The 27,881-nt window shown below is 43.9% G+C and overlaps 2 protein-coding genes and 1 long non-coding RNA gene across 4 annotated transcripts in view; 2 read left to right on the top strand and 1 right to left on the bottom strand.

Moving 5' to 3' along the window:
* Positions 1–16,686, top strand: part of si:ch211-175m2.5 (uncharacterized protein LOC568697 homolog) — a 33,146-nt gene extending 16,460 nt beyond the window's left edge. The window contains exons 2-5 of the mRNA XM_067994939.1: positions 4,598–4,765; positions 9,598–9,697; positions 12,112–12,242; positions 12,351–16,686. Of these exons, the coding sequence (XP_067851040.1) occupies positions 4,598–4,765; positions 9,598–9,697; positions 12,112–12,242; positions 12,351–12,626 (675 nt within the window). The 3' untranslated portion in view covers positions 12,627–16,686. The remainder of the gene's footprint in view (positions 1–4,597; positions 4,766–9,597; positions 9,698–12,111; positions 12,243–12,350) is intronic.
* On the bottom strand, positions 4,537–26,626 carry LOC137331270 (uncharacterized). Its single transcript, XR_010965414.1, has 2 exons — positions 26,511–26,626; positions 4,537–5,358 (listed from the first exon to the last, which is right to left on the bottom strand). It is a non-coding gene; the product is annotated as an uncharacterized lncRNA (long non-coding RNA).
* The window catches only part of wdr32 (WD repeat domain 32), a 44,700-nt gene continuing 43,423 nt past the window's right edge, over positions 26,605–27,881 (top strand). Inside the window, exon 1 of one of the 2 annotated variants that reach the window (XM_067994925.1) lies at positions 26,605–26,945. In XM_067994925.1, coding sequence (XP_067851026.1) covers positions 26,674–26,945 — 272 coding nt within the window. In that variant the 5' untranslated portion in view covers positions 26,605–26,673. The remainder of the gene's footprint in view (positions 26,946–27,881) is intronic. The other variant, XM_067994919.1, reaches the window with a different exon arrangement.

Here is a 27,881-nt window from a genome sequence, read left to right as displayed (position 1 = left end):
TCGACAGCACCTCCCAAACCCACAACCTCTACCACCTAGAAGGACAAGAGCAGCAGGCACATGGGAACAACACCACCTGCACGTTCCCCTCCAAGTCACACACCATCCTGACTTGGAAATATATCGCCGTTCCTTCATCGTCGCTGGGTCAAAATCCTGGAACTCCCTTCCTAAGAGCACTGTGGGAGAACCTTCACCACATGGACTGCAGCGGTTCAAGAAGGCGGCTCACCACTACCTTCTCAAGGGCAATTAGGGATGGGCAATAAATGCCGGCCTCGCCAGCGACGCCCACATCCCATGAACGAATAAAAAAAAACATGCCATTTGCCTTCCTAATTGCTTGCTGTACCTGCATTACTTTTTGTGTTTCTTGTATGCGGACACTGAAGTTTCTCTGATCACCTCAGAAGCTGAGGTTCCCACTGTGCATTTTCTGTTTCTGTTCCCCTTTGTATGTAATTACAAATAAATCTCTCCTAATGCTTCACTCCTTCCAGGTTACCTGAAGTATTAAGTTTAACTTTAATTAAAATGCCGCCCGCGAAAAGCAGACACCAAAATATAAGAGACATCGAGGGACCGGACTCCCTCCCCCCTCCACCCCGGACCCTCCCCTAGGGGTTATCTCCTACCTGATTTAACCCCCCCTCCCCCAGGGTGATCCCCCTTCCACCTCATTGCCCCTTCCCCTGGGGTGGTCCCCCCTCCTGCTCGCCCCTCCCCCAGGGTGGTCCACCCCTCCACCTCATCCCCCAGATACCAGACTAGGAGGGAGCAGCTGGAAAATTACAAAAGAGAATGGACAAAATATGCCAATAGCAGATTCTGTGCTCCTTCCGTACAGTGTTTGCCCACTCATTGCCTAGTTCTGGAGCAGCTGTGACATGACAGTGTTGGCAGTCATTTCAGTAGCAAGCTGATGTTTAAGCACAGTTACTTGACAGGGTAGATACCTGACTGGATAGACCTAGCTAGGTTGTACTGGACACCCTAACCAGCTCTGATGCCAACCTTACCTTTCCCTTCTTTCCACTTCAAGATGTGTCTAACTGCTTTTCTCCTTCATTCCTGAAGGTGCCGACTCATAGTGGACTGGTAGCCCACTTTGAGTGACTATTTGTTATATGTGAGTGTGATCAAGGACTATTGTCCAGCTATTCAACTGTGCTGTCCTTCCTTGTTGTCCACATGCTATCTAGTGATGAAGAATGATGAGTTTTGTTCCCCCTAAACCCAAGGACACTGATACCAATTGTAGTTCTCCTACAGCCATCTCAGGTTGTGATCAGCTAACTCATCTCAGATCAGGGTTTGTATTTGGAGCCTGATCAGAGAGTTAAGGAGCCAAGAGCGCGAGAGGCTGAATGGTTACTTGTGGGTGCAGGGCTGTTAAAATAAGCTGGGTTATTTCAGGTTTATGTTTTTTTTATTCGTTCATGGGATGTGGGCATCACAGGCGGGGGCCGGCATTTATTGCCCATCCCTATTTGCCCTTGAAAAGGTGGTGGTGAGCCGTCTTCTTGAACCGCTGCAGTCCGTGTGGTGAAGGTTCTCCCACAGTGCTGTTAGGAAGGGAGTTCCAGGATTTTGACCCAGCGACGATGAAGGAACGGCGATATATTTCCAAGTCGGGATGGTGTGTGACTTGGAGGGGAACGTGCAGGTGGTGTTGTTCCCATGTACCTGCTGCTCTTGTCCTTCTAGGTGGTAGAGGTCGCGGGTTTGGGAGGTGCTGTCGAAGAAGCCTTGGCGAGTTGCTGCAGTGCATCCTGTGGATGGTACACACTGCAGCCACTGTGCGCCGGTGGCGAAGGGAGTGAACGTTTAGGGTGGTGGATGGGGTGCCAATCAAGCGGGCTGCTTTGTCCTGGATGGTGTCGAGCTTCTTGAGTGTTGTTGGAGCTGCACTCATCCAGGCAAGTGGAGAGTATTCCATCACACTCCTGACTTGTGCCTTGTAGATGGTGGAAAGGCTTTGGGGAGTCAGGAGGTGAGTCACTCGCCGCAGAATACCCAGCCTCTGACCTGCTCTTGTAGCCATGGTATTTATGTGGCTGGTCCAGTTAAGTTTCTGGTCAATGGTGACCCCGAGGATGTTGATGGTGGGGGATTCGGCGATGGTAATGCCGTTGAATGTCAAGGGGAGGTGGTTAGACTCTCTCTTGTTGGAGATGGTCATTGCCTGGCACTTGTCTGGCGCGAATGTTACTTGCCACTTATGAGCCCAAGCCTGGATGTTGTCCAGGTCTTGCTGCATGCGGGCTCGGACTGCTTCATTATTTGAGGGGTTGCGAATGGAACTGAACACTGTGCAATCATCAGCAAACATCCCCATTTCTGACCTTATGATGGAGGGAAGGTCATTGATGAAGCAGCTGAAGATGGTTGGGCCTAGGACACTGCCCTGAGGAACTCCTGCAGCAATGCCCTGGGGGTGAGATGATTGGCCTCCAACAACCACTACCATCTTCCTTTGTGCTAGGTATGACACCAGCCACTGGTGAGTTTTCCCCCTGATTCCCATTGACTTCAATTTTATTAGGGCTCCTTGGTGCCACACTCGGTCAAATGCTGCCCTGATGTCAAGGGCAGTCACTCTCACCTCACCTCTGGAATTCAGCTCTTTTGTCCATGTTTGGACCAAGGCTGTAATGAGGTCTGGAGTCGAGTGGTCCTGGCAGAACCCAAACTGAGCATCGGTGAGCAGGTTATTGGTGATTAAGTGCCGCTTGATAGCACTGTCGACGACACCTTCCATCACTTTGCTGCTGATTGAGAATAGACTGATGGGGCGGTAATTGGCTGGATTGGATTTGTCCTGCTTTTTGTGGACAGGACATACCTGGGCAATTTTCCACATTGTCGGGTAGATGCCAGTGTTGTAGCTGCGCTGGAACAGCTTGGCTAGAGGCGCAGCAAGTTCTGGAGCACAAGTCTTCAGCACTACAGCTGGGATGTTGTCGGGGCCCAAAGCCTTTGCTGTATCCAGTGCACTCAGCCGTTTCTTGATATCACGTGGGGTGAATCGAATTGGCTGAAGACTGGCTTCTGTAATGGTGGGGATATCGGGTGGAGGCCGAGATGGATCATCCACTTGGCACTTCTGGCTGAAGATGGTTACAAACGCTTCAGCCTTATCTTTTGCACTCACGTGCTGGACTCCGCCATCATTGAGGATGGGGGTGTTTACAGAGCCTCCTCCTCCCGTTGGGCCCATGCACTGTTGGGCCACAGTAAATCCATCTGAATAGTTTCTTGCTTCTCTGTTATCAATAGGGTTATGAATCTTTGGAATTCTCTACTCCAGAGGGCTGTAGATGCTGAGTTGTTGAGTACATTCAAGACTGAGATGGATAGATTTTTGGACACTAAGGGAATCAAGGGATATGGGGATCAGGCAGGAAAGTGGAGTTGAGGTCGATCATCAGCTTATTGAATTGCAGAGCAGGCTTGAGGGACTGCTATCAAGCGGCACTTACTCACCAGTAACCTGCTCACCGATGCTCAGTTTGGGTTCCGCCAGGACCACTCGGCTCCAGACCTCATTACAGCCTTGGTCCAAACATGGACAAAAGAGCTGAATTCCAGAGGTGAGGTGAGAGTGACTGCCCTTGACATCAAGGCAGCATTTGACCGAGTGTGGCACCAAGGAGCCCTAATAAAATTGAAATCAATGGGAATCAGGGGGAAAACTCTCCAGTGGCTGGAGTCATACCTAGCACAAAGGAAGATGGTAGCGGTTGTTGGAGGCCAATCATCTCACCCCCAGGGCATTGCTGCAGGAGTTCTTCAGGGCAGTGTCCTCGGCCCAACCACCTTCAGCTGCTTCATCAATGACCTTCCCTCCATCATCAGGTCAGAAATGGGGGTGTTCGCTGATGATTGCACAGTGTTCAGTTCCATTCGCAACCCCTCAAATAATGAAGCAGTCCGAGCCCGCATGCAGCAAGACCTGGACAACATCCAGGCTTGGGCTGATAAGTGGCAAGTAACATTCGCGCCAGACAAGTGCCAGGCAATGACCATCTCCAACAAGAGAGAGTCTAACCACCTCCCCTTGACATTCAACGGCATTACCATCGCCGAATCCCCCACCATCAACATCCTCGGGGTCACCATTGACCAGAAACTTAACTGGGCCAGCCATATAAATACCATGGCTACAAGAGCAGGTCAGAGGCTGGGTATTCTGCGGCGAGTGACTCACCTCCTGACTCCCCAAAGCCTTTCCACCATCTACAAGGCACAAGTCAGGAGTGTAATGGAATACTCTCCACTACTCCTCCTATTTCTTATGTTCTTAATACTCACTGTTTAAAGAAAAATAGTAAAGCTGTACTTATTTTTTTCTAAAGGGCGATGATAGTGAGATTCCCTCTTTAAGTTGTAGACTAGACAGTCCCACTGTAAAAATGAGCTTTTACTGCAGTTTACTTTTTTTTAATAGACGGCACTTTATTTCCAATTCTGAATTATGGAAAATTGGGTATTCATTGTAAAACTGTACTCAGCATTGCAAGTATCATTGTGGAATTTGAAGAAACATAAAGACACTTTTTTATTTTCTCTGCTCATTGCATTTTTCCTATTTTAGTCTTTCATTGTGTTATCAAGATGGACAAGAGTGAGACCTGCTGCAGGCAAACTGGAATACGGCACAAAGTCCGGGGAACCTGAGCGACCTATTGGGCGATATCCTGTTCCATATAAAAAGGATCTGCCATATGACATTGTTGAACTGATGGAGGAGGTAGAAACCAAGGTGGGCATTCTTACTCCTGAAAGTGTTGTGCTGTCCTTTATTGTTAGCGTTTTCCTTTGGATTAAACTTGTACTTTGTTGGTATTCTAACCGCTTATTTCACCAGTTGCAGTTCAATGATATTTATTCATTTTATCACTTTGCAGAGAAGGCTGTGCATTGTGACAGAAATAATTTCCAGTTAAAAGTTCCAATTTCAAATAGCAACATATAAGTGCAAATATTATCAAGAAGCACCTGTTAAATTGTTTTAAAAGTTCAACAGAATATAATGGACCGGATTAAGCTATCATTCAGCTTCCCAAGAAGTTTAATCCTGTTCTCAGGCTTACGTGCCGCGCGGCTGCACCTTAATTCCCACGGGCTGCGCCATTAATTTCCACACGTTGCACTTCTGTGCTGTTCCTCGTGTCCTAAGTTAACAGTCTTTGCTGTGGCTCCCTGGACACGTACTGACCCGGGGCCAAGGGCTTCCCAATCTGAGGTGAGAGGGAGATTTGTCCATGAGTTGCTTTGCATGCATTTCCTTGTGGCTGACTCAAGGCATTGGAGCTTTTTGTCCATCCGCACCTTTAGCAACTGTTGGTAGGTGGCCTGGGAAAACCAGAATATGAAAAATAAAAGAAAGTCTTTTGGAAAATAGAAGTATGCACCTTTATTCAAAACAAATGAAAACCATACCTCTGTACTCGAGACTAGTTCCGTTGGTTAGTACAGTGCTACTCCCACTCCTGAATTAAAGTCCAAACCAGACTGACTGGATCGATCTGCTGGTTTTAAGGGTTCTACGTAAAATAATTCCAGCCTAGCTTCTGGTGGGTGTAAATTCACATATACACTGCCCATAAATTGCTAAGTTAGGCCGTACAGATGGTAGATGTGAGAAATGGAAATGTTATAATGGTGCAATTGGGTGTGCAAGTGATTTTTTTTTCTATTTGGCCCAGAAGGGATTTTTGGTTTAAGCTGTAATATGTTTTAAATAGCGTCAGATTTAGCTTTAAAAAATTTCTCTTAACTCCTCTCCTCACTCTCTGTGATGATAAATTGATGACTCCTCATCACTGACTCCCCAAAGAGAGGAAATACTCTTTCCCTACTTACTATATCAAGAGTGGAACATCCATTTACCCCCAACTCTTTGTTTTCTGTCCATCAACCAACTTTCTATCCATGCTGCTATATTTCATCTTTTAGGATACACCTGAATTTTTTGAGGCATCTTATCAAACGCCTTTTGAAAATTCACATACGATACATCTACTAGAATCATAGAATCTTATAGCCCATCGTGCTCCAGCTCTTTCCTAGCAGCCCTCCAAATTTTTCCCTTTCAAATATTTATCCAATTCCCTTTTGAAAGTTACTATTGAATCTGCTTCCTCCGCCCTTTCAGGCAGCGCATTCCAGATCATAACAACTCGCTACTACATTCCCTTTATCTATCCACTTCTTCAAAAAACTCTATAAAATTCGTCAAATGTGATTTGCCTCTAACAAATCTGTGCTGGCTGCTGTCGATCAACCCATGCATTTCTAAGTACTAAATTTTATCTCAAATTATGGATTCTAAGAGTTTGCCTACAACAGAAGTTATATAACTGGTCTGCAGTTACCCAGTTTATTATCTCTTTTCCTGATTAAGGGTGTTAGATCGGCTACTCTCCAGGCCAATGGCACAACATTATTTTTAAGGAGGATTGAAAAATTGTGGCCAGAACCTCTGCTATCTTCTCTCTGATGTCTTTCAACAGCCCAGGTGTCTGCAATCAGGGATCAGTGAATTTTCCATCTTGAGTACTGCTAACTTTTTTTCAGAACCAATTACTTTTCTAGTTATCTCTAACAATTGTCCCATATCCTCCTTTACAGCTACAGTCTCTCATCCACCATTGTTTGTTTAAAAAAAGGATTCAAAATATTTATTTGATTAGTTGATCTCCCATGACATTGCTCACATGCATGCAACCCAGTGCAGTATCCGTGCCAAGCAAGGTTAGAGGGCATGGAGGGATATTGGACTACATCAGGGAGGGGAGGACATAGAAGAATGAAGGGGAGGAAGGAGACAGAGGAGGGGGGACAAAGATGCGGGAGGAGGGGAAGGGGAAGAAGAGATCAGGAGCTAAGGAGGAATGGGAGAGAGTAAGGGGGAAGGGATAATGGGAAGTGGGGAGGGGGAATGGGAGAAGGGAAAGGAGGGGCATAGGAGGGGATGCTGTTCAGTGAACAACTCTGCCTGGGGAACTTTCTCAGTGCACAGGGTGAAAATGATTTTAAAAATGCAGCCGGCAAAGGTGGTGGGACTAGTGGGGGGAGGAGTGTTCTGAGCTGTGGGCATTCAGATCATTGAGGGGAGGTGTAATGAGACAAGCGACAATTGGCATAAATGCCTGGGGTTCTGCCAATCTCTCACCAAAGTTATGGGAGTAGATTGGAGCAACACCTGTGGAAATTCAGGACCAAAATGGTTTTATTGGCATTTATATTAATCAAAATTAATTTAGGTGATAAATCTAACTAACATTATTGGTCACCCATGTCTCTAACTTTAAATCTTACATTATTCCTAGATCTTGCATTATTAACACAAGATTATTTTTTGTGTAAGAAACCTCTCACTGCCCTGCCAGGCTGCTATTTTTGAAGATGAACAGGCTACGGGCATCCGTTCTCTGTCCCCATTCTCCAGTCAGTAGGCAGCAATGGGCATAAGAGATGCAATAAACTATTTGAATAAGAAGAAGGTGGGACCCGTTGGTTTGAAGCTTTCCTTCTCCAATTCCTTAAAAATAAGTTACTCAGCATGATGGTGCATGAAAACATTGAATAAACTACTATTTTTTTAAAAAACACCAAATGTAGCTATGTTATAATTGCTCTCCAGTTATTCATTGACTCAGTGGCAGCAATCAATTGGCTCCTGTGTTTGGTGCCAGAGATAAACATACAAAGGGTGGAAGGGTGAAGACTGCAGGAGAGGGCCAGCCAGCTCAATGTGCAGTCATAAAACTAATATATATGGATAAATGTAATTAATAAATACTTCAATATATTTTTATATTTAATAAATAAAATCTATTTCTGGCAAAAAAAAGCCTTGTGAATGTGGCTGAACCGTGGTTGTTTCCACGTGTTTAAGACTGGAGAGTGGAACGGAGTGCAAATATTTTTAAAATAATCGGGAAGTTGCAGTGGAAGACTGCTTTCTGGCCCTAGCGTTTCATTGGCTGCTGTCAGTACCACCTGACTACCGTATCTCTGTGAATTGTTAGTGAGTTTGCACAAACTGACTGCTGTCTTGTGGGTTCTGTTCTGCACTATTCTTATCTATAGAAGTTACACCACTGAAACAGGCCATTTGGTCCAACCAGTCTGTTTACCCTCCACACATACAAATAGTCCTAATCACATTTACCCTCCCTGTTTCCATATCCCGTCAACCCCTTTTCCTTCATCCACTTATCCAATCTAATCTTTAACGTTGAATAGATTTTGCCTAAATCACTAACCCTGGAAGTGAATCCCACAGCCTCACAACTCTCTGTGTGAAGAAGTTTCTCCTGATCCCTGTGCTAAATCTTTCACATTTAATCTTGTATTTATGGCCCCTAGACCCTCAATTACTGAAAACAGTCTGCTTTTATCTACTCTGTCCCATCATTTTAAACACTTCTATCATATCACTCCGTAATCTGTGTTCTAATGAAAAAAGACCCAAATTTTCAAGTCTTTCTGCATATTTGTATTTCCTCACACCAGGCAGCATCCTAGTGTCGTACCCTCTCTAAAGCCTCATGCCGATAGTGTGGAGCCAATTACTGCATACAGTCCTCTAACTGAGGTCTTATTTAGGTTTTATACAGGTTCATTATTACCTCTGGGCTTTTATATTCTATACCTTGTGATGCAACCTAGAATTCATTAACTTTTTTTTACAGCCTTATCGTGAGGAGCTGCCTTTAATGTCCTGTGAACCTGTCCCCCCACCAAATCCCTCTGCTCTTCTACATCACTGAGCCTACTGCCATTCACAGTATCATTGCTGCTGGTATTTTGTTACCAAAATACATCACTTCACACTCACTGACATTGAATTCTATCGACCAATTATTAGCCCATCCCCCCATCTTATCAATATCCCTTTGCAGATTCCTATGGTCGTTTAAAGAATTTTCTGTACCTCCTATTTTAGTAACATCTGCAAATTTCGACACCACTCTCTCTAGCCCTACATCCAAATCATTGATATACACAGTGAACAGAAATGGCCCCAGAACAGAACCCAATGGGACACCACTACCCATCACCCTGAGAGACTGTCCTTAATTCCCACTCTGATTTCTCCCTTCGAACCAATTTTTAATCCAGTTTGCTATCCTCCCCCTAATTCCATGCCCCTTAATCTTCTCTGGTAATCTCCTATGTGTGATACCTTGTCAAAGGCTTTCCTAAAGTCCATGTACACAATATCCACTGTATCTCCATCCACTATGTCTGTTACCTCCTCAAAGAATTCATTGAGGTTTATCAAGCACGATCGTCACTTTGGAAATCCTTGGTGGATACTTCCAATTTCTCTTAATTTTCTCCGCTATTGTATTGGTAGTTTCTCAAGTTTAAAATTGGGGAGCGGGAGGGAGGGAAAAATTATTTTTCTTTTCTCCCTTCTTTCACTCACTCACTCTCTCTCTCTCTCCCTCCCTTACTCCATTAAGTATTTTTTGTATAGTTTAAAAAAAATATTGGAATTTAATTTTTTGTCCAAATTTAGAGGTATATATAACCTGGGGAACCACGCAGTGTGTCTTCAATATTACTTTTGTTTTACAGGGTGGATTTTTGCCAAATATATTCAAAGCACTTTCCTATCGGCCTGTGGAATTCAGGGCATTCTTTGCATACTACAATGCCCTAATGAACAAAGAAACAGGTACGACAAAAGGAAAGAAAGAACTTGCATTTATGTAGCACTTTTAATTATTTTTTGGAATGTGCTGACAGTTGTGTAATCCCATTGTGGACGGTGAGACTGTTTTTGTTGATGGTGGTTGAGGGAGGAAAATTGGCCAGGACAACGTGAGTTCTCTGCACTGCTTTGAATAGTGCAGTGGGATCTTTATCTCTACCTGAGTAAGCAGATTGAAAGCTGATTTGAGGTTAGAGCCCACTCACATGTATCATAACATCTAAACTTCATCCCTTTAAATATTTCTGACATTGACTTGTAACCTCAGATTGAAAGCAGTTTAATTACCAAAAATATCTGAAGGTACAGATAAAGAACTTTTGTTTTCTGAAATCAAATTCATTTTGGAATGGAAAGGAGGATGTACACAAGGTGTATGAGTGATATTGCAGCTTTCAAAACTCATGTTTACACTTACAGTACACTACTGTTTTAAATGGGAACTTGATCTCGCTTTAAAAAAGGGAACATTTCAAGTGTTTGCTCTCCGAATAATTTGTCTGAATTGCTGTGGTGGTGAGAAATCCTGTGTGTAACGAGAGCTGTTAGCTTTTGTTTGGACAGCTGAATGAAATTGTAAATGCCTATTTAAATATTTACATTCTGTGTCCACTGCTGGAAAAGTGAGAATAATTCCCCAGCTGTCTTTTGTGGCTGACATATATTTGTAAAGTCTTCCAGTCGGTAATGCTCACATTTAATTTTCAGCCCCAAGTCCAGATCTGAGATCTTTGTCAGGCATCTGACTTGATGTCCTGATTTTAACTTCTCTGTGCCAATGTCTAGATCAATGTCATTGCTGGCTAATTGCATTTTTGACCAAATAAAAATGGGTAATATATCCCTAGTGGAGCGCTGCAAGTAGCAGTGCTTGGGCTTCAGCTGTTTACAGTGACTTAGATGAGGGGACCGAGTGTGATGTATCCAAGTTTACCGACAATACAAAGCTAGGTGAGAAAGTGAGCTGTCAGGAGGATGCAAAGAGGCTGCAACAGGTTGAGTGGTTGGACAAGAAGGTGGCAGATGGAGTATAATGTGGAGAAATGTGAAATTATCCTCTTTGGTAGGAAGAATAGTAAAGCAGAATATTTTTTTAAAAGGTGAGACTAAGAAAAGTTTGTATTCAGAGGGATTTGGGTGTCCTTGTACACGAATCACAGAAAGTTAACATGCAGGTATAGCAAGCAATTAGGAAGGCAAATGCTATGTTGGCCTTTATTACAAGGGGGTTGGAGTACAAGAGTAAGGAAGTCTCACTGCAATTGTACAGGGCTTTGGTGAGACCACATCTGGAATACTGTGTACAGTTGGTCTTCTTACCTAAGGAAGGATATACTTGCCTTAGAGATGGTGCAATGAAGGTTCACTAGATTGATTCCTGGGATGAGAGGGTTGTCCTGTGAGGAAAGATTGAGCAGAATGGGCTTATACTCTTGAGTTTAGAAGAATAAGAGGTGATCTCATTGAAATATATAAGATTCTAAGAGGGCTTGACAGGGTGGATGCCGAGAGAATGTTTCCCCTGGCTGGAGAGTCTAGAACTAGGGGACATAGTCTCAGGATAAGGGGTTGGACATTTAGGACTGAGACGAGAAGGAATTTCTTCACTCAGAGTTGTGAATCTTTGGAATTCTCTACCCCAGAGGGCTGTGGATGCTCAGTCATTGAGTATATTCAAGACTGAGATCGATAGATTTTTGTACTCTAAGGGAATCAAAGGATATGGGGATCGGGTGGGAAAGTGGAGTTGAGGTTGAAGATTAGATATGATCTTATTGAATGGCAGAGCAGGCTCGAGGGGCCGTATGGCCTACTCCCGCTATTTCTTATGTTCTTATCATCGTTATGGGAATGGTGCTGTAGTGGTTGGTTATGTGTACGGTGCTGTGGTTATGGTGGTGTAGTAGTTATGATACTGGAGCAGCAATCAAGAGGTTGCGAATTGAAATCCCACCATGGCAGGTTGTGGAATGGAATTCAGTATTCTGGTAATTTGTGGGCTGGCACCAGAAAAAAATAACCACGAGAGCTGCTGAATTGTTCTAAAATCCCAGCAACCATGATGTCTTTTACTGGAAAATTGGATAAATATTTGATGTAGAGGATGCTACAGGGCAGGACAGCAAGTTAGCTTTGGATTGCTTTAGCAAAGCTGGTACAGATATGGTGCGTCACATGTGCTGTAAAACTTATGGTAATGGCAAAGAATGGATTCCTCCACCACACAGAATATTTGCGGTTTATAACCATGAAGTGTATTGTTTTGGAGAAAACTACTGAAATGTCCAATTCCTTAATGAGTGAAATTCCTGTGGAAAAGGAATGTGTCTAAACTTTTCTCTTTCTGTTCCTACCTGACCCTTCAAATTTGTCTTTAGGTAATCTCAGCAAAGCAGATCGAGAACTTATTATTGTGGCCACGAGTGCTAATAATCACTGTCCGTACTGTGTCATTGCCCACAGTGCCCTACACCGAATATATTCCAAAAATCCAATTCTGGCAGATCAGGTGAGTAATAATGAAATATTCTGTCTGCAAAAGAACTGAGCTTTCTAATTGACTGGAATTTGGCCGTTTGTTGGTGACGTTTCCCTGCATTTTGCCTCTTCCTGTTAGGTGGTCGTGAACAGGCAGTTAGCTGACCTGGATGATAGGCAACGTGCCATGCTGGATTTTGCTCTCACCATCAGCAGTGCAGAAAACATCAGTGAGGACCATCTAAAAAAACTGGAAATGCATGGATTTGATCGTGAGGATGCCTGGGACATTGGCACGATAACTGCGTTTTTTTCGATGTCCAATCGTCTGGCTCACCTCATTGATTTGCGTCCGAACGAAGAGTTTTATACGTTGGGAAGAATGCCCAAGGAGAAGGAAAAGAGAGAGGATTAAGATCGTCTGATGTCCATGTTCTCTTTCTGATTCTAATTCAGCCTGCTGTTTATTTCAAAAGTATCCTATCTTATTTAAGTTTAAAGTGAAGGCTCTGGAACACGTAGCTACTAGTCCTGCAAAATGTAAAATAAAAGTAAAACTAGATGCAAAAATAAGAGGATGAATTCCCTGCAAAGATGAAACTGAGCAGAAATTCTAACTGCAGTTTTTAAAATTAGGAAGTAACAATTGTGATCGAGATTTATCAAAAAAACACCAAAGGAAGTGACTGTTAGGTGATGGGATCAATCGCCCTCAATGATTTTGTACCATTTTATATACACATACACGGTTATGTACATTATATGGGCATATCTAGGCATCCTTGCAGTCCCAGAATATAGTTATTGATATGGTATTATATCCAACTAGTTCTGCTGTTCAAGATAAATCAATCAATACAGGGTTTACTGTTTCCTTTATTAATCTGTTTGTGCACCTAAAATAAATGTGCAGATTGAACCCTGTTGAGTTCCTATTTAAAATAAAATATTTTGGGGGTTTTCAGAAAATTGTGATAGACATCAAGTATTTTTAATTGTATCTCAGCAAGAAGAGTGTATAATAATTATATTAAAGGAATTTTAGTACAATAGTTTTAATCTTAATTACTTATTAGCTAATAGAAGAGGAAGGCAGTTTCATTTGAACAACAATCTTCAGTAATTTCCTAAAATGATACTGAGAATGAGAAAATTATAGTTCTAGATACCTCCATCATAGGAAGGATATTGGAGCCATGGAACTGGTAAAATGAAGATTCACTAGAATGATACCATGAATAAGAGGTTATAGTTATGAGGAAAGGCTTGAAAGATTGGGGCTTTTTTCACAAACACATAAGGTCATGGCATGAGCTAAGATTTTCAAAATTAGGAAAGGTTTTGAAAGGGTAAAATAGATAGTGAAAGATTGTTCCCACTGGTTAATGAATCAGTAACAAGTGGCATAGACAGGGCTATCATCAAAGATCAATGGGGGAAGTAAAGACATTTTTCAAAGGGTTACCAGGACAAGGAATGCTTTATCTCACACAGCTATTGAGACAGAGGCTATAACATCATTTAAAAGGGAATAAAAAGTATTTGAGAAGGAAGAACATAAAGATAGGAGGAAAGGACAGAGAAATGGGATTAGAATAGATAGTTTCCATTGAAAACTGGAACTGGTATAGGCACAATGGTCTGAATGGGTTGCTTCTGCATTGCAATTTTGATGAATTTCATTTAATTTCGTAGGAATTGAAACTTAATGAAACATATAGTGAAATCACAGGAACCACTGTAGTTCACACACCAATTTAATTCCCATTTAAAATTAATATTTATTTCAACTTTATTTTAATTCTAACTTCTTACCTAATGTGTGCAATAAATGAAATATATGACCCATGGGATACAAAACCACTGACCATAACTCACTCATGGAATTCAAATCATATTCCACCACTTTTTATCTTGTATCCTTTATGAACTAATGACGGGACGAAGATTAACTTTAGTTAATGCAACAACTTGCATTTATATAGCACCTTCAACGAAGAAAAGCATTAAGGTGCTTGACATATTTTTAGGTTTGTGGACTAGATATTTTCTCTGGTTCAATATCACCAACTTAAGCTTAAGCAGACCTCACAATCTGGTTCGTACCTTTCTTTGCTCAATATCTAAGTAAACAACAATGTAACAGAGAAGCCTCACTCTGTACACTTGACATACTGGATTGTATATGAAGATAGAGTTGAAAAATTGGGCCTTTTTTGTTATAATAATGTAGATAACAGAGTGATATGATAGAAGTGTTTAAAATTATGAAAGGATATGTCAGGGTAGATAGAAGCAGATTGTTGCCTGTACTTGAAGGGTCTAGAATGAGGAGCCATAGGTACAAGATTAAATGTAAGACACTTAAAATAGAGCAGGAGAAATTTCTTAACAGTTGTATGCTGTGGAACTTACTTCCAGGGCTAGTGATTGAGGTGGAAACTATATCAGCATTCAAGATTAGATTGGTTAGATGAATGAAGGAAAATGGGAACAGGGTGGGTAAATGGGACTATTTGCTTATGTGGAGGGTAAACACTGTCACGGACTTGTTGGGCCAAATGGCCTGTTTCCATGTTCTAACTTCTTTATCACATGCTGCCACGTGATTCTACTGGAAAGACAGACTGGAGACGCACACTTAGTAGACAAAGAGCTTAGGCTTTAGAATCTTGTACCTTGTGGAATCCTTCAAAGATAACTTGTCTGTTCTGAGCAGATGGCTTTCAGTTGAAAAATGCTTTGTATGACCCTGCATGTTTTTTTATTCGTTCATGGGATGTGGGTGTCGCTGGCAAGGCCAGCATTTATTGCCCATCCCTAATTGCCCTTGAGAAGGTGGTGGTGAGCCGTCTTCTTGAACCGCTGCAGTCCGTGTGGTGAAGGTTCTCCCACAGTGCTGTTAGGGAGCGAGTTCCAGGATTTTGACCCAGTGACGATGAAGGAACGGCGATATATTTCCAAGTCGGGATGGTGTGTGACTTGGAGGGGAACGTGCAGGTGGTGTTGTTCCCATGTGCCTGCTGCCCTTGTCCTTCTAGGTGGTAGAGGTCACGGGTTTGGGAGATGCTGTCCGAAATTAATCTCTTACAAGCCATTTTGAGCAATACAAGTTAAAAATTTAACAGGCAAAAATCCATTTTTGCTATAGTGTTTTACAGGGAGGGGTTGGTGAACGGAATGAACAGTTAATAGTGGGAGAGTTATGAGAGGTGACCAAAAGCTTGGTCAAAGAGATGGTTTTGAGGATGAGGGAAGTAGAAAGGGGAGGGCATTAGGAAAAGTTCCAGAGAGTAGGACCAAAGCAGCTGAAGGCTGTGCCACCAATGTTTGGGTGAAGGGAGGTGATGAAGCACAGATGGCCAGATTTGGAGGCAAAGGAAGGGTGCAGCGCTGGAGGAGGCTGAATGATTCAAGTAAAGATTTGAAATAGAACATATCCAATTGCCCCTTCCTCCAACTCCTTGTATTGCTGTGTACTTGTATTGTGGAAATGGACCATTAGGCTGTTTTAGTCTTGCCAGTATAGGATGTTACCTGTGAAAATCATCAATCCAGGGCTGGAGAATGAGAGTGGAGTCCTGATTATCGTTGGCAACTAGGGAGTATTTATGCAGAACTTTCCTTCAGAAAGTTAAAGCAGTGGGATGAGATCCAGGAGGAGGATCCTGTAGAAGGAGCAGATAGATTGGCTAAATGTCTTCCTTATCTATGCTTTCATTACATTGAAACTACAGATCCTAGTCTCTCCAGTTCTGTCTATACTAAGCAATTACTCATTAATAGCCTGTTGTTGCTGATAGCTTGGGAAACCATCCTGTATAACTAAAGATTTTAATAAATAATTGCTAGGATCATCTGGAGGTATTTGAACTTAAGTTTGATTGCAAGATGATCACTTTGGAATTGATAACTGATCATCTTTGGGTTGAATGTCATCTTGAATTTCTCCCATTCCAGCCACAGAGTCCTGCTTTCCAGTCCTTGTAGTGCAACCTTTCAATGTTTTTACATTGCTGTATAATAAGTTGAGTTTTGAAAGCATGTAAAATATCCAGTATAGTATCTAGAATAATAAGAGCATAACTCAGTACAGGGAGGGTGGGAGAGAAAGAAAGTAGAACCCAGTACAGGAGGGTGAGAGAAAGATGCCTTCCCAGCAAAGACTAACTGGTAATTGGAATATTTTACAGATTTTGAAGTGTAGTTTGATGCAGTCTTGAATATCACTGAGAGGCACGATCCAGCTAATAATTTACTACAGTTTGTCCTTTGTAATGAACAAAAATACTTCGCCAGTGAAAAACTTGAAAAATAAGTAGCATGTGGTTGTAAATTATTACTGTACTCTAAGGTATAGTATTTAAAAGGAGTATGGAGCAGGATTTGTCTTGCAATTCCGATTTTTTGTGTAAATGTCATGATTAGTAGTAGTTATGATTCTACTTAAAATAAAAATCTGAATCTATGATAAAGGTTTTTATTTATTGGTTCTTCCGTTGTGTAATCATATTCCTAAATGTCATTGCTTTGTCACAGTAACATCATTGTACTCTGTTATTGTAGCTAGGGTTCAAACTGAATTCAGATTGTCTTCACCAAATTTCCTTCCCTCCTTCTCCCTCCAACAAGCTACTCATTCAACCACTACCATCTTCCTTTGTGCTAGGTATGACTCCAGCCACTGGAGAGTTTTCCCCCTGATTCCCATTGACTTCAATTTTACTAGGGCTCCTTGGTGCCACACTTGGTCAAATGCTGCCTTGATGTCAAGGGCAGTCGTTCTCTCCTCACCTCTGGAATTCAGCTCATCTGTCCATGTTTGGACCAAGGCTGTAATGAGGTCTGGAGCCGAGTGGTCCTGGCGGAACCCAAACTGAGCATCGGTGAGCAGGTTATTGGTGAGTATGTGCCGCTTGATAGCACTGTCGACGACACCTTCCATCACTTTGCTGATGATTGAGAGTAGACTGATGGGGCGGTAATTGGCCGGATTGGATTTGTCCTGCATTTTGTAGACAGGACATACCTGGGCAATTTTCCACATTGTCGGGTAGATGCCAATGTTGTAGCTGTACTGGAACAGTTTGGCGAGAGGCGCAGCTGGTTCTGGAGCACAAGTCTTCAGCACTACAGCTGGGATGCTGTTGGTGCCCAAAGCCTTTGCTGTATCCAGTGCACTGAGCCGTTTCTTGATATCATGTGGAGTGAATCGAATTGGCTGAAGACTGGCTTCAGTGATGGGATATCGGGAGGAGGCCGAGATGGATCATCCACTTGGCACTTCTGGCTGAAGATGGTTGCAAACACTTCGGCCTTGTTTTTTGCACTCATGTGCTGGACTCTGCCATCATTGAGGATGGGGATGTTTACAGAGCCTCCTCCCGTTAGTTGTTCAATTGTCCACCACCATTCACGACTGGATGTGGCAGGACTGCAGAGCTTTGATCTGATCCGTTGGTTGTGGAATCGCTTAGCTCTGTCGATAGCATGTTGCTTCCGCTGTTTAGCATGCATGTAGTCCTGAGTTGTAGCTTCACCAGGTTGGCACCTCATTTATAGGTACGCCTGTTTCTGCTCCTGGCATGCTCTTCTACACTCCTCATTGAACCAGGGTTGATCCCCTGGCTTGTTGGTAATGGTAGAGTGAGGAATATGCCGGGCCATGAGGTTACAGATTGTGCTGGAATACAATTCTGCTGCTGCTGATGGCCCATAGTGCCTCATGGATGCCCAGTTTTGAGCTGCTAGATCTGTTCAGAATCTATCCCATTTAGCACGGTGGTAGTGCCACACAACACGTTGGATGGTGTCTTCATTGCGAAGACGGGACTTCATCTCCACGAGGACTGTGCGGTGGTCACACCTACCAATACTGTCATGGACAGATGCAATTACGACAGGTAGATTGGTGAGGACGAGGTCAAGTAGGTTTTTCCCTCGTGTTGGTTCTCTCACCACCTGCCCCAGGCCCAGTCTGGCAGCTATATCCTTCAGGACTTGGCCAGCTCGGTCAGTAGTGGTGCTACCGAGCCACTCTTGGTGATGGACATTGAAGTCCCCCACCCAGAGTACATTCTGCTACCCTCAGTGCTTCCTGCAAATGGTGCTCAACATGGAGGAGGACTGATTTGTCAGCTGAGGGAGGACGGTAGGTGGTAATCAGCAGGAGGTTTCCTTGCCCATGTTTGACCTGATGCCATGAGATTTCATGGGGTCCGGAGTCAATGTTGAGGACTCCCAGGGCCACTCCCTCCTGACTGTATATCACTGTACCGCCACCTCTGGTGGGTCTGTCCTGCCGGTGGGACAGGACATTCCAAGGGATGGTGATGGAAGAGTCTGGGACGTTGGCTGAAAGGTATGATTCTGTGAGTATGGCTATGTCAGTCTGTTGCTTGACTAATCTGTGGGACAGCTCTCCCAATTTTGGCACAAGTCCCCAGATGTTCGTGAGGAGGACTTTGCAGGATCGACTGGGCTTGGTTTGCCTTTGCCCCTCAGATAATGAAGCAGTCCGTGCCCGCATGCAGCAAGACCTGGACAACATTCAGGCTTGGGCTGATAAGTGACAAGTAACATTCATGCCAGACAAGTGCCAGGCAATGACCACCTCCCCTTGACATTCAACGGCATTACCATCGCCGAATCCCCCACCTTCAACATCCTGGGGGTCACCATTGACCAGAAGCTTAACTGGACCAGCCACATAAATACTGTGGCTACGAGAGCAGGTCAGAGACTGGGTATTCTGCGGCGAGTGACTCACCACCTGACTCCTCAAAGCCTTTCCACCATCTGCAAGGCACAAGTCAGGAGTGTGATGGAATACTCTCCACTTGCCTGGATGAGTGCAGCTCCAACAAAACTCAAGAAGCTCGATACCATCCAGGACAAAGCAGCCCGCTTGATTGGCACCCATCCACCACCCTAAACATTCACTCCCTTCACCACTGGCGCACTGTGGTTGCAGTGTGTACCATCTACAGGATGCACTGCAGCAACTCGCCAAGGCTTCTTCAACAGCACCTCCCAAACCCGTGACCTCTACCACCTAGAAGGACAAGAGCAGCAGGCACATGGGAACAACACCACCTGCACGTTCCCCTCCAAGTCACACACCATCCCAACTTGGAAATATATCACCGTTCCTTCATTGTTGCTGGGTCAAAATCCTGGAACTCCCTTCCTAACAGCACTGTGGGAGAACCTTCACCACATGGACTGCAGCGGTTCAAGAAGGCGGCTCATCACCACCTTCTCAAGGGCAATTAGGGATGGGCAATAAATGCCGGCCTCACCACCAATGCCCACATCCCATGAACGAATATAAAAAAAGGCCTGGTTTTACTGGTGCTGACAGCTCTCGAGTACCTCAGCCAAGTACCCATCCTTCGCCTTTGAGCCTGGACAGTTTAGGCCATTCAATTACAAAGGATATTGAGGTCAAGACTCTTAACAAAACACACACACACACAGCAACCACTGCTGGAAGTGTGTGTGTGTGTGTGTGTGTGTGTGTGAGTGTAATCAGGAGCAGGAATCCTGGCTGATATTTCCCACTCCTTTGGCCAATTGTAACTCTCCAACTGCCAAACATCTCTGTTTTGTGTGAAAGTCTGGATCTAACCACCCTTTGGCTCACCACTTCAGCCCTTCTTCCCATTCCCACTCTGAGCCCTCTGTTTATGGCCTCCTATATTGTTCCAAACTAGCATAATGCAGATTTCAGATCTAGCTGTTCCCATGCTATTTTCCTTCCTGTTTCTTCCATCCACCTTCTACTTTATTCCCCTCCTTTTTGAAAGTGTTTTTACCCTGTCCTTTTCTGTCTCCTGTGCCTTTTCAATGCCTGATTGAGATCCTTGTATTTAGCATTCAGCTTTATAAGAAAATCACTATTAAATCTGTCAACAGTCACTTTATGGTCGTACTCAGGATGCCTTACTCATAGAATGGTTACAGCACAGAAGGGAGGCCATTGAGCCTATGCCGGCTCTTTGTAAGAGTAATTCAGTTAGTCCCATTCCCCTGCTCACTCCCTTCAAGTATTTATCCAATTCCTTTTTGAAAGCCACGATTGAATCTACTTCCACTACCCTTTGAGGCAGTGCATTCCAAATCATAAACTACTTGCTGCGTAAAAAAGTTTTCCCTCATGTCGCCTTTGGTTCTTTTGCCAATCACCTTAAATCTGTGTCCTCTGGTTCTTGACCCTTCCGCCAATTGGAACAGTTTCTCTTTATTTACTTTATCCAAACCCTTCATGATTTTGAACACTTCTATCAAATCTCCTCTCAATCTTCTCTGCTCTAAGGAGAACAACCCCAGCTTCTCCAGTCAATCCACATAACTGAAGTCCCTCATCCCTGCAACCATTCTAGTAAATCTTTTCTGCACCCCCTATCAGGCCTGCAGGGGGGAGGGGAACATCCAGAAGTCGTGGTCCATGTGGTTATACATAGGAAAGAAAAGGAATGAGATCTTGTGGTCAGAATTTCAGGAGCTAGGAAGGAGGTAATCTCTGGATTACTCCCAGTGCCACACACTAGTGAGTACAGAAATAGGAAGATAAGACAGGTTAATGTGTGGCTAGAGACATGGTGCAAAAGGGAGGGTTTCAGATTCTTGGGGCGTTGGGACCAGTTCTAGGGCAGGAGGGACCTGTTCAAGACAGATGGATTGCACCTCAACAGAGCTGGGACCAATATCCTCACGGGGAGGTTCACTAGTGCTGTGGGGGAGGGTTTGAACTAGTTTGGCAGGGGGATGGGCACCAGGATGTAACATTAGAAAGGAGAAACAAGGTGCACAAAGGATTGGGAGAGACAGATAGCACTAGCGTAAGAAATAGTACAATATTAGGTGGGATCAGACTGAGAGAATATGAGATGGTCTAAGATAGGTTTAGAGTGCATGTGTGTAAATGTGCGAAGCATGATAAATAAGGTTGGTGAGCTAATCGTTTCCCAATACTCCATCTTTCCACTCCTACCTGCCCCAACACAGCTAACACATCTCCCGTAATGGTTTCATTCAGTAACCTTGGGAGTTGTACATTTGTAGTTTTTGGTTTTTCTCCAGCAAAGATCAGCTAACTCAGCACATATTGAGAATCAAACCGTGACCTTTTCTGGCTCGTACGACTCCATATCACACCAAGCAGTGCTGTAACAGACTAGCACATCGCTGTGGCTGGGTTATCTTTATAAATACTAGTGGATCTCCTGTGGTCTTGTTGATTGCAGAATATACACTGGTTTATAATCACAGGAGCATGATACCATGTAAAACAAAATGTATTATTCTGCTGCTAAAGGGGAATGTGTGTAAATGACCTGCCCTTTTAAGGCTACAACTTCTAATTGTAAATAGGCTCATCCTGAAGTCAATTAGCAGCTAAACAATTCCTGAGGTCAATTACAGGGTCATTCTTTCTGTAGTTTCACAACATCTTAAACTATGGCAGTTCTTCAAAGTCAGAACAAACAGCAGCAAATAACTGACAGTGAAGTGTGATGGACTTGCACTACATACAAGACTTTTCTATATTTTCAGTGTTAAATAGAAGTAAAAATACATATGGCCACTCCGTTAGCTCAGTGTTTATCCAGTCACAGATCAAGAGAGGGCCCCATCCCTGGTCTATGCTGACTTAATTGATCTCAGCTGTGGCAATGGACAAGCGATTTTAATTGGCCATAGTGCCCCTGGATTAAGGATCAGAAAAATTGGCCAACTCCTGATTGCTATCCAGGAACTTTTGCTGGATGTGCACACATGCACATCAGATAAAGACAGGATCAGGTTCCACTTTAATGCCACTGTGGCCAAATAGTTTCCCAATGGACCAGAATTTGCTGTAGCAGGGTGGCTAATAGCATCTGCTGTTAGTTAGACTTGCCCCTGCACCCTTCAGCTCAAAAACTTTTGCCCACAAAGTTGCTGAAAGTACGAGTTGATAACGGCGCAACGAGGGCAACAGGGCACCCAACAGGGTATCTCCTTAACCAATGAGATTTAAGGATTGGGAAATAAACACAGGAATGAGTGAGAAGGAGGGTGAATTAAAGGGGTTGAATTCAATATCAATCAGGTACAGAGGGAGAAGGTTACAGCACGGAAGGAGACCATTCGGCCCATCGAGTCCGCGCCAGCCCTATGAATGAGCAATCCAGCTAGTCCCGTTGCCCTGCCCTATCCCATAGCTCTGAACATTTTTTCGTTTCAAGTATTTATCCAGTTCCCTTTTGAAGGCCATGATTGAATCTGTCTCTACCACTCTCTCGGGCAGTGCATTCTAGATCCTAACCACTCACTGTGTAAAAAAGTTTTTCCTCATATCACCTTTGGTTCTTTTGCCAATGACCCTTCCACCAATGGGTACAGTTTCTCTCTATCCAATCTGTCTAGATACCTCTATCAAATCTCCTCTCAACCTTCTCTGTTCCAAGGAGAACAATCCCAGCCTCTCCAGTCTATCCACGTAATTTAAGTCTCTCATCCCTGGAATAATTTTAGTAAATCTCCTCTGCACCCTCACTAAGTCCTTAACATCCTTCCTAAAGTGCAGTGCCCAGAACTGGACACAATACTCCAGTTGTGGCTGAACCAGTGTTTTATAAAGGTTCATCATGACTTCCTTGCTTTTATACTCTATGCCTCTATTTATAAAGGCCAGGAACCCGTATGCTTTTTTAAGCGCTTTCTCAACCTGCCCTGTCACCATCAACGATTTATGCACATAGGCCCCCACATACATCTGTTCCTCTACCCCTTTTAGAATTATGCCTTCTAGTTTATATTGCCTCTCCCCATTTTTCTTAACGAAATACATCACCTCGCATTTTTCCGCATTAAACTTCATCTGCCACGTGTCCGCCCATGCCACCAGAGTGTCTATATCCTCTTGAAGTCTATCGCTATCTTCCCCACTGTTCACTACCCTTCCAAGTTTTGGGTCATCTGCAAATTTTGAAATTGTGCCCTGTACTCCCAAGTCCAAGTCATTAATATATATCAAGAAAAGCAGTGGTCCCAGCACCGACCCCTGGGGAACAACACTGTACACCTCCCTCCAGTCCGAAAAACAACCGTTCACCACTACTCTCCGTTTCCTGTCATTTAGCCAATTCTGATTCCATGTTGCTACTGCCCCCTTTATTCCATGGGCTGCAATCTTAATGCAAGCCTACCATGTGGTACATTATCAAACGCATTTTGAAAATCCATATACACCTGAACCATGCTGGGACTAGAGTTCTAGTGAATTGAATAACTAGGGAGGTAGATAGGGCTTTAAACTAAATAAGTGGGGGGGGGAAGGTCCCGGTGGAGAGAAATCCAGAATGCTAAAAAGACAAGGAAGCAGTGCAGGAAAGTGATTGGGGTAAGGATAACCAGATTGTGTCAGGAAGGGACAGAGCGTACAAACAAAAGAGTGCACTAACAAAAGGAAATGCGGCCCAACCATGGCTAACAAAAGAAATTATGTATTAGATCCAAAAAGGAGTCATATAAAGTTGCCAGGAAAAGTAGCAAGCCTGAGGATTGGGAGCAGTTTAGAATTCAGCAAAAAAGGGCCAAGAGATTGATTAATAGGGGAAAAATAGAGTATAAGAGTAAACATGCAAGGAAAATAAAAGTGGACTGTAAAAGCTTTTACAAGTATGTAAAAAGAAAAAGATTAGTGAAGACAAATGTAGGTCCCTTACAGTCAGAAACGGGAGAATTTATAATGGGGAACAAGGAAATGGCAGAGCAATTAAACAAATACTTTGGTTCTGTCTTCACGGAAGAGGACACAAAATAACTTCCCAGAAATGCTAGTGAACCAAGGGACTAGTGAGAAGGAGGAATTAAAGGAAATTATTATTAGTAAAAAAATAGTGCTGGAGAAATTAATGGGACTGAAAGCCGATAAATCCCCAGGGCCTGATAATCTGCATCCCAGAGTACTAAAAGAGGTAGCCATGGAAATAGTGGATGCATTAGTTGTCATCTTCCAAAATTCTATAGATTATGGAACAGTTTCTGCAGATTGGAGGGTGGCAAATGTAACCCAACTATTTAAAAAAGGAGGGAGAGAGAAAACAGGGAACCACAGACCGGTTAGCTGAACATCAGTAGTAGGGAAAATGCTAGAGTCTATTATAAAGGATGTGATAACAGGGCATTTAGAAAATATCAATGGGATTAGACAAAGTCAACATGGATTTATGAAAGGGAAATCATGTTTGACAAACCTACTGGAGTTTTTTGAGGCTGTAACTGGTAGAATAGATAAGGGAAAACCAATGGATGTGGTTTATTTCAATTTTCAGAAAGTCTTTGATAAAATCCCACCATAGAACCATAGAAAAGATACAGCACAGAAGGATACAGCATGGAAGGAGGCCATTCGGCCCATCGAGTCTGTGCCGGCTCTATGCAAGAGCGATCCAGCTAGTCCCACTCCCCTGCCCCATCCCCATAGCCCTGCAATTTTTTTTCCTTTCAAGTACTTATCCAGTTCCCTTTTGAAAGCCATAATTGAATCTGCCTCCACCACCCACTCAGGCAGTGCATTCCAGATCATAATCACTCCCTGTGTAAACATTTTTTTCCTCATGTCAACTTTGGTTCTTTTGCCAATCACCTTAAATCTGTGTCCTCTTGTTCTTGACCCCTCCGCCAATGGGAACAGTTTCTCTCTATCTACTCTGTCTCGACCCTTCATGATTTTAAATACCTCTATCAAATCTCCTCTCAATCTTCTGTGTTCCAAGGAGAACAACCCCAGCTTCTCCAGTCTATCCGCATAACTAAAGTCCCTCATCCCTAGAATCACTCCAGTAAATCTCATCTGCACCCTCTCCCAGGCCTTCAGATCCTTCCCAAAGTGCAATGCCCAGATTTGGACACAATACTCTAGTTGTGGTTGAACTAGTGTTTTATAAAGGTTCATCGTGACTTCCTTGCTTTTGTACCCTATGCCTCTATTTATAAAGCCCAGAATACCTTATGCTTTGTTAACTGCTTTCTCAACCTGCCCTGCCATCTTCAACAATTTGCTTACATATACCTTAGATATCCCTGTTCCTGCACCCCCTTTAGAATTGTACCGTTTAGTTTATATTGCCTCTCCTCGTTCTTCCTACTGAAATGTATCACCTCGCATTTTTCTGGGTTAAATTTCATCTGCCACGTGTCCGCCCATTCCACCAGCCTGTCTATATCCTCCTGAAGTCTATCACTATCTATAACTATCTCTAATGTCTCCACTGACTTATTGCATTCTTCTTAAAGAAAAAGACTGCCCTGAATGCAAGAGTTTGGTCACAGTCGATGGACTCCCAACCTCTAGCCTCTCACCCCATACAAGGATAAAATTATAATTTGACACTTATTTTGGGGTTTTATTGATTTACTGCTCATAAAAACACCCCCTCCCCCCCCTCATATAAAAGGGGGACCTAAAAACACAAAAAAATAGACGAACCTCACTTTTAAAAGGGGGGCCCAAACACGGGAAAAAAACATTCACCTGACGAAGGAGGAAGCCTCCGAAAGCTTGTGATTTTCAAATAAAATTGCTGGACTATAACTTGATGTTGCAAGATTGTTTACATTTGTCAACCCCAGTCCATCACCGGCATCTCCACATCATCCCATACAAGGAGGTTGAGATCTCTGTTTGCACCGAGAGGTTTCATTACAAGACATTCCAGTTTCAACCACTGGCCCAGTCAAACAGTCTTTTTCCTGTTTCTAATATTTTTATAACAAATAAATCAAAGTGTTCCAAGAAAATTAAAATTAAAGCATTTTTAAAGTCCCTATGATTTTTCTACCAGGCAGCAATGTCCAGGAGTTTAATCTTTAATGACTGGAGGCTCCAGGACAATGCTGGAGGGTTGGTGAGCCCGGGAACTCCTGGGCAATCAGAGAGGGGCAGTTCCAGGTTTATTGACATTCTGCTACTGCCCTTTGTGTCAGCAGGTTTTTCCCGTGTTTGGGCCCCCCTTTTAAAAGTGAGGTTCGTCTATTATTTTGTGTTTTAGGCCCCCCTTTTATATGAGGGGGGGAGGGGTGTTTTTATGAGCAGCAAATCAATAAAACCCCAAAATAAGTGTCAAATTATAATTTTATTATCTCGACCCAGGTTGCACTCCAGTCCCTGCGGTGCCCACCGGTCGCGGAAAGCCTCAAGCGCACGGGCAGACACCGCGTCCTCCCTCTCTCCAGGGCCACCCGGGCGCTACTTCGCTTCTCAGTCCCTCACCTGGCGATGGGACACCCGGAGTAAACACCCACTCACCTTGACAGGAGGCCCTGGGTCCGCACGCGGGCTGTAGCCGGTGACGGCGGAACCGGAACGTTTATGCCGGAAGCAGGTGCCGTGGGGAGGGCATTGGCTGAGGCGCCGGGCGCGCGGCGGTTGTGACGGTTGGAGTGCGCGCGCAGCCACTGCCGAGGCCGCAATGAGCGCGGAAAGGAGGAGGCGGCCCGGGGAACCAAGTCAGCCCGGGGAACCAGGCCCGGCCCGCCGGTCCGGCCACCACCGGCCAGCTGGTGTCTTCTCCTGGGTCCACAGCCGCTCGGTGGGCCGCGGCCTCGGACCGCTGGTGGACCCTGGTCGGGAGACCTACTGCATCATGACTAGTCTGTACGGCTCCATGAACCCGGCCGATTCCGTCACGCTCAGCACCAAGACCTACGGAGCGGCCTTCAACCTGGAGTATTCGCCCGACGGGTAAGGAGCGGGACCGAGCCTGAGACACCCGGAGTAAACACCCCCTCGGCTGATGCAGGGGTGCCTAGAATAAGCACCCATCCACTGGTCCAGCAACACCTGTCGGCATTCTGATTAGTTTAGCTTTGGTTTGAGCTGGTTCCAGTTTTGTATTTATTCTAAATATTTATTGTGTAAATCAAGACTTGAATCAACTCGAAAACAGAACGGAGGCTCACTTCACTGCACTCTATCAGTTCAGACCCTAACTTTGGGATTCAAGCTGCATTTACTCTGCAGCATAGCTGCAAAGTGAAACCACTTCAGTGATACTACTGTTGTAGTGTAAATGCACACCTGGAGTAAACTTTCACTACCCTGTGACACCTGGAGTATAAACACACTCACTGCCCCTGGAATAAATGTTTTAATATCATTGCATTTTAATATCAGGTAACAAGGAGGGTCGATGAGGGTAGTGCGCTTGATGTAGTCTACGTGGATTTTAGCAAGGTTTTTGACAAGGTCCCACGTGGCAGACTGGTCAGAAAAGTAAAAGCCCATAGGTTCCAAGGGAGAGTGGCAGGTTGGATCCAAAATTGGCTCAGTGACAGGAAGCAAAGGGGAATGGTCGACAGGTGTTTTTGTGACTAGAAAGCTGTTTCCAGTGGGGTTCCGCAGGGTTCAGTACTAGGTCCCTTGCTTTTTGTGGTATATATCAATGATTTAGACTTAAATGTAGGGGGCACGATTAAGAAGTTTACAGATGATACAAAAATTGGCCATGTGGTTGATAGTGAGGAGGAAAGTTGTAGACTGCAGAAAGATATCAATAGACTGGTCAGGTGAGCAGAAAAGTGGCAAATGGAATTCAATCCGGAGAAATGTGAGGTAATGCATTTAGGGAGGACAAAAAAGGCAAGGGAATATACAATAAATGGGAGGATACTGAGGTGT

Source organism: Heptranchias perlo, chromosome 1, assembly GCF_035084215.1.
Source record: "Heptranchias perlo isolate sHepPer1 chromosome 1, sHepPer1.hap1, whole genome shotgun sequence".
NCBI classification, from domain to species: domain Eukaryota; kingdom Metazoa; phylum Chordata; class Chondrichthyes; order Hexanchiformes; family Hexanchidae; genus Heptranchias; species Heptranchias perlo.
The sequence above is the reverse complement of the archived record's forward strand: the minus strand, read 5'-3'. Positions and strand labels throughout refer to the sequence as shown.